Here is a 7,416-nt window from a genome sequence, read left to right as displayed (position 1 = left end):
TGTCATGTTCAATATATTACTTTATATCACAAAAGTCTGGAACAAAACCAGGAATGAACCAGAATCATCTCATAATATACATTTTTTTGTTGAATCAGTGCTGCCCCAAACTACATGAATGAATCACGCATTTCACACTTAGAGAGTATGGAGCATTTAGATTACCTCTATGATTTATGCTAAGGAATCTCAACAAAGGAGGCGCGAGATGAAACTACTTTTAATAACACATTGACTTGGACCAAACGACATGGGGCAATCTGAATATAACCTATATTATTCAACAAAATGTATCAACAACTAGTTATGTACAGAGATAATTACAATAAATATCAGCATCGGGTTACATGCTAGCAACAATGGAAGGAAGTTCTGTCTCTGATTCATGATCTCCGCCAGATGCCTCCATGGTCTGTACATAGAAACAAGCATGATAAGGGGGAAATTTGATAAAGCAAAGTCCAAATTTATGTCCTCCCAAATTATACATACCTCTGAATCATTTTTCTGCTCAGAGAGATAACGATCCAATGCACCATTACCATAAAGGATCTTAGCTCCTCCCCTGCACCCATCTTTTCCAATGGCCTCTTCATCAACAACAACAGCATCTATGACATCGTCGCCTGTTCTGATATCAGGAATCTGCACAATATTTGAAAGAAACTATAATAAGTATACATTTCATGATGCAGTACGAACCCATGAGCCAAATTCCTAATAAACCGAGGCAACGAAGCCGCAATACATATACCAGCTTCATATTATTGGCTACAGTACAGGGGTGACCTTATTGAAAAGCATATTCTTAATAAACCATTGTTACGCCTAACGATCAAATCATGGTTAGAAGGGAGTTGTATAAAGTTTCCAAAGTCCTCTACTCTATATTCTCTAATCCCCCAAGTAAATAAATAAAATATAAAAAAGGTTAATACGGACATGGGTGGGTAGTCCATTGCCATTATGTATTTGTTTTTTATGTTATGCACCTTCTGATCCAGTAGGCAGGCAACACAACACCTCCACTCCTCATATCACAATGAACACATAATTTGTCCAAAGAAAATAAATAGCATACCTCATACATGGCATCTACCAAAACACTCTCTAATATTGATCGTAAGCCCCGAGCACCAGTATTTTTAGATATTGCTTTTCTGGCAATAGATTTTAGAGCGCTTTCTGTAAAATGTAGCTTTACCTGAAAAAACAAAGTTCATCTCAAATTGTTGTCAGAACAGCCATTCCCATCCCAAGATTCAAATTATAAATTAGCATTAGCAATCAATTCCCTTACTCCATATATTTTCAGTCCCTATTCCTTAAAATTAGCATGAAAAAGCAAGAAACAGGTTCGTCAATAGAAAGAACCATAGACCCCCATGGCTTAAAATTTTGAGTCAAGATGTAATATCAGGCCTGCTGTTACAGCCTTGAGCTTAAACTACTAGAGAGAAAACATTTATCTGAAAAACAGACAAGGGAAATGGTTGAGACTTGTAACTTACTCCATTGATTTGGAACATCTTCTTGTATTGCTTCCCAAGAGCATTCTTTGGTTCTGTGAGGACCTACGGAACATAGTAAGAATAAAAAAGATAAAAGCATTGATTTTGATTGGCATTAGGTGGCAAGAAAAATGACTAGTTAAGTTCCAAATAAAACCCTTTTAGATACAAGGCTTAATTGCAACTTTAGTCCCTGACGTTTACCAATTCCATAATTTTAGTCCCCCACTTAATTTAATTACACGGATGGTCCCTGACTTTGCTGCTCGTCTGTAATGTTGGTCCAGTCGTTTATTTGTTAACGGAGGAGGCTTACGTGGATGTCCAATTGGAGAGAGAAAGAAGGACTGAAGTGAGGGGGAAGCACGTGAGTTGCACGTGAGACATCTTCTACCCTCTTCCTCCTTAAAAAACAGAGCACCGTGAGGAAGATGTTTCGAAGCTTGAGATTGAGCGAAAAGGGAAGAGATAAAGAACGAACGAGTCCCTAGAGGCGAGGAAGAAGGTTGAATCAGTTGCTGGTCTCTTTCTCTCTCCAATTCAACTTCCACATCAGCTAAGTGACCATCCACGTAAACCTCCTCCATTAACAAACAAACGGTAGGACCAACGTTGCAGACTGCCAGCAAAGTCAGGGGGACCATCTATGTAATTAAATTAGGTAGGGGACTAAAATCGTGGAATTGGTAAACGTCAGGGACCAAAGTTGCAATTAAGCCTAGATACAATTAACAGAACACTATAACTGACTAATGAAGGGATAAATGACTGAGGAAAGTATCAAAGCAATTCCAGATCTATAGAAACGTCTTATGAGATGCTAGTTCTGACTTTCTCACTATCTCATTCAATTTTGCTATCAATCACTAGATACTTAATCCACTACATCATTCAGTTGTAAACACAGTGAAATGATAAAAAAAACATCAAAACTACAGTTTTTTTGAGTGACCAAGTTGTATGGTTCCTCGTATACAGCCTACCTGAATGAGTTGATTTTCAGTTAAAGCTGACAAACTGACAAGGATCGGAAACCGCCCAACAAACTCAGGTATTAAACCATACGCAATTAGATCACTACTTTCAACCTGCCAAAAATGAATTTCAATGATGTAAAAATCCAACTTGAATCTAGAAGATAAATAAAAGCCAGCATCCTTACAAGATTTGTCACGTAAAACTTACAGTTTCTAATAATGATGACGCAATAGCAGAATCTGTGACACCACCAGTCCTCATTTTTGCACGTACAGGTGCCCCGAATCCAATGGAAGAATCTTGACGCCTGAAAGGGAGTAAAAAGAGTTACTAGTTATAGAAACACTCCACACGCCATATTATTAACGTTGCTAACATAAACTTTTCAGGATTTAGGCAACCTGTCTGAGATTGTCTTCTCTAAGTCAACAAAGGCTCCTCCACAAATGAAAAGTATATTCTTTGTGTCAATCTGATACAGATGGAACAGCAGTTATAAATATAATGAAAATGCCAGATGTCCCTGCAGATGATAGTTATATGCTATACCAGACAAGAAATTAAACCAACCCAGAGGGCACAGATACAAGAACATATAAACAAGCTGGGGGAAAAGGAGGAAAAAAGGACCAAAATAATTCAATAAAAGGTTCAAAACAACAAAACTTATTAAATGCTAGAATGTGATTGCACCCATATACCAGTACCATAAAACGTATCTGATAGTCCCTACAAACATTTAAATAACTGAAACTGTAAGGCTCAAGCCTCAAAGATTAATGTTACATAATATGATAATATACCTGAATATTGTCACCTCTGGGATGCTTCCGGGCTCCCTTCTCAGGAACATTAACAACCTTGATTGGAAAGAATGCTACAAGATCAATATACAATAAATTGCTAAAAATACAGAAATGCAGTAACCGGTTGTTTTTACTTTCTTTGAATTTGCAGTTGCAACATCATATTTGAACTTAGAAGTAGTTTTCACGAAATAAAAAATCCACTTGTTTTCAGTGTTATCATTATGAAAAGAACTAACCGTTCCCTCCAGCATCTTGAGCAATGCCTGCTGAACACCTTCACCAGACACATCTCTACTGATATTAAGGCTTTCAGCCTGAAATGTAAAGAGTAGATATAGAAAACAGTGGACAAGATATTGGATTTGGAATTTCAAGGAAAAAAGACATAACAAGGGGAAACCTTTTTAGTAATCTTGTCAACTTCATCAATGTAAACAATGCCTTGCTGCGCAGCTGCCACATTATAATCTGCAGCCTGAAAGAAATTCATGCACTGTTGATTCAGACTGCAGTTTGTGATGCTATGTCTGCTAATTTATGTTCCTTTCATCAAACAGCAGACCATCCCATCACTTCATGGATGAAGCACTAATGTTTTTTATGATTAACTGACTGAAGAAAACCATATTTTGAATGTAAAACTGAAGTACATTGGAAAAAAAATCCCACTATCAAAGAAAAATTTGCAATGACATTCATAAGTATAAGTCAAGTCTGCATTATATTTCTATATCAAATAATAAATGTAAAAGAATTGAAACCCTATGTTTTCTCCCAAGGTTGAATCACAGGACAAACACTTGAAACCTGGTTTATGTTCTGCATGAAATTATATCTGAAAGCCACTTCTCATGGATCAGAAAGTTTTATTTTAGTTTTCTTTATAGGTTTCCATTTTGTTCAAATAACAAAGAAATCCCTGAAAGATTGGATACAGAATCAGTGGCCTTGTTCAAGCTGTCTAAGGAATTCTCAGATTCCTATGACATGTTAAAATACGATAGTCATCACTCTACAGAGTATTCACCAGAAGGAGCTTGTATAATATGGACTCCACATCTTCTCCAACATAACCTGCCTGCAGAAAGGTGATGTTGGGGTTAGACCAGCAACACAAACTTATAGCTTCAGCAAAACAAAGATTAAGATAAAAATGCTTTAAATGCAAAAAGATAAAATGAAAGTCTTCTAATCACAAAAGGAAGGAATTTATTACAAAATTTCCATAAGGGCTTTTTCGAATTTGATAAGAAATATTTCTTATATATCTGTTAGACACTCCCATACTAGACCTCAGCGCATGTGGGAAAATAAGAGGAGAGGCAGAAGAGGGATTTGGGTTAAGGGATGTAACAACCTTGCCTACATGGAAAGGAGGGTGGGAAGAAGGGGCAGGCAATTATGTTAAGATCTAACATTGACTAGAGATATCACCAAAACAGTTCTTATAAGGCTTGGGCAATCCTTTACCCCATAAGCTTGCATTTGTTACCGAGTTAGCCCTAGCTCAAATTCCAACATAGTATCAGAGCCTATCCGATATTGGGCTACCCATATATGTCCAGTCCTAGAATCAATATGGCCCTGCTGCATTCCTGGCAAAAATTAGTCCTACAAAGGATTGCTTGGGAGGTTTCTCATAGTACCATCAGAAAATTCATGAGAAGTTATAGGGATTGATGCAAAGGCAGAAAACCATGGTGTATTATGAGCAGTGCAATCTCCTTCCAACCTCACTCCCTGTTATGCTGATAAGGATTTCATACATGGCACATTAATGGATGGAATGAAGGATGAGGTGATAAATGTGTTGAAGAAGCAGAGTTCAAAAAGCTGTGATATTTTCATATTCATGACTTAATTAGGATTAAGGGTGGGTTTGACAGACACTTGACCTGGGAAATTAGTATGCAAACAAGTCCATCAAGGAGGGTACATAAATCATGAATGTTTAGAATTTGCATAAATCATTTACACCGTTTGAGTACATAAGATAAGAGGATGGCATCAATATGTGCATTTCTCTTTTTTTTTTCTGAAAAATTCAAACCTATAGTCTACAAGTCTTTCAAAAAGAGAAACCACCAAAAATAAATACCAACCAAAAAAGAAATCTTTACTCTCTTGTCTCTTCCCACCCTCATCATCTTTTTTTTTTAACCAATAAAAAATCAGAGGACAAAAATAAAGCCCACTAACTTGCCTGAGTGAGTGTAGTTGCATCTGCAATAACAAAGGGGACATTTACAAACCGAGCCAAGGTTTTGGCAAGTAACGTCTTCCCTGTCCTTGAAACAGCATCAAAGAAAAACAAGTTAAACTAGTAACCAGGAGAAACAAGATATTGATGATATTTGCAAAGAAATGAAGATGGAGAGAGGAAATGTCCCAAACTTGATTGTCTCCACTCTCCCCATTAATTTAACAAAAAATATGATTTCACAGTAGAGTTCTGAGCCAAAGCTTACACAAAACTTCAATACATCAGTCTGACTAACTGGAACTAGCTTGTTGAGTCAAAATGATACATTAACATCTTATGACAGTATGACATCGAAAAAATGGCAGTACAGAACCATAAAAAAGACCTGAACAGCAAGAAAAGGCAAAAAAAAGGTTTACCTGATCCTGTTGGCCCCATTAGAAGGATATTGCTTTTCTCAAGTTCAACTCTATCATCATCATCAATAGCTTCAGCTCTATTACCATTATCACTTGAATCTCCTGCAGGCCTAACATTCAAAATATTAAGAACATGGGAATAGTACTAGCATCTACATACAATTAACAGAATTAACAGAGACAAAGACAAGTGTTACTTAACACTAGCACCTAACAAGAATTAAAAAGGAAAAGAATGGTGAAGTAACATAAAGAAGCTGAAGTAATATACCAACCACTTAGACTTGAGTGAAGTTTCATGAAATACTCTCTTGTAGTGATTATAAACTGCCACAGAAAGCACCTGCAAATTGCAATTCATTCAAACATGAATCTCTCTCTAACATGAAAGCACAAATGAGTTCAACAAAACATCAATCACAAAAAAGTCACACCTTCTTGGCCCTCTCCTGTCCAATCACGAACTTGTCAAGCCCCTTACAAATCTCCTTCGGCGTTGGGAAATTACCCCCCAGATTAGACCCACCCCAACACCCTTCCATCGAGTTTGACGCCCCGGAATCGCCGGAGCTCGCACCACCACCTCCACCACCGCCAGAACCGTCGAAATTGGAATTTCCCGACCGAACAACCATCCCCTCGCCGGACCAAATTTCCGGCGGGTCCCCAAACGAGGCAACAACGGTGTGATTGGGAAAATGGGTAGCGGTGGTGGTGGTACCCTTTTGGATGAAATCGCCGCGGAGAGAGAGGGGTTTGAAGGAGGTGAAGTGGTAAGGGGTGTTGGAGGAGCGTGGAGAGTTAGCGGCACGCGTGCAGTTGAAGGCGAAGTACCTGAGCTGTGAGAGTGCGAGGGTCGCTGTTTCCTTGTAGCTTCGAGGGTTGGATCGGAACGCAGCGGCAGCCATGGAAGGAGGTGGAGGATTGAAGTGAGAAGAATATGGGATGATTAGAGGGGAATGGAAGAGGGAGAATCAGTGGATGAAGAAGACATTGAAGAATCTATGAATCTTCTTCTGATGAATGTGTTGAACTGACACCGTTTTGTTTTGATTTTTTCAGTTGTTGTTGAAATGAAAACGCCACGACACCACCCAACCTAACCGCCTCACAATCAAATCTTGTCCAACACACTAAAAACTGCAACTAAAAGGAAATTGATGTCGTGAAGAAAAAAAAGTGATGCAAAGTTTGGATTTAGGGAAGAAAATTGATGGCAAAGAAAATGATCAAATTCAAATTGAGGGCATTTTTTTATTAGTGTGTGTTGATCAACTCAACTCTTGAGCTACTCTAAGAGAACTTGGTAACATAACAAACTAGAAATAGAGAGATTACGAGTTCACACTGTAGACAAAGAAACAATAATGTGTTTGTCAATGGTATGAACTCATATGATTCTATTTCTCTATTTTTTTTGTTAGCTCACACCGGTTGATCTCCGACCCACACAAATATATTTTTTCCATTAAAACCTCTTGTTGCATGAAATCAAC

The 7,416-nt window shown here is 37.9% G+C and overlaps 1 protein-coding gene across 4 annotated transcripts; it reads right to left on the bottom strand.

The window, feature by feature from the left end:
* On the bottom strand, positions 1–7,210 carry LOC130743961 (CLP protease regulatory subunit CLPX1, mitochondrial-like). 4 transcript variants are annotated; one of them, XM_057596170.1, is made up of 15 exons: positions 6,355–7,210; positions 6,196–6,263; positions 5,921–6,030; positions 5,498–5,581; positions 4,326–4,372; positions 3,699–3,773; positions 3,535–3,612; positions 3,293–3,349; positions 2,891–2,961; positions 2,697–2,796; positions 2,495–2,599; positions 1,512–1,574; positions 1,082–1,204; positions 493–645; positions 1–412 (listed from the first exon to the last, which is right to left on the bottom strand). In XM_057596170.1, exons 1-15 carry the CDS (start codon positions 6,826–6,828, stop codon positions 344–346), a joined length of 1,677 nt encoding a protein of 558 aa, XP_057452153.1. In that variant the 5' UTR covers positions 6,829–7,210; the 3' UTR covers positions 1–343. The 4 variants fall into 4 exon arrangements, with proteins under 4 accessions (XP_057452153.1, XP_057452156.1, XP_057452160.1 ...); XM_057596173.1 differs by having other exon boundaries at positions 6,192–6,263; positions 6,355–6,492; XM_057596177.1 differs by having other exon boundaries at positions 5,921–6,022; positions 6,355–6,492.
* Positions 7,211–7,416: the final 206 nt, after the last annotated feature.

Source organism: Lotus japonicus, chromosome 1, assembly GCF_012489685.1.
Source record: "Lotus japonicus ecotype B-129 chromosome 1, LjGifu_v1.2".
Taxonomy (NCBI): domain Eukaryota; kingdom Viridiplantae; phylum Streptophyta; class Magnoliopsida; order Fabales; family Fabaceae; genus Lotus; species Lotus japonicus.
This window is presented reverse-complemented; position numbering and strand designations above follow the sequence as displayed.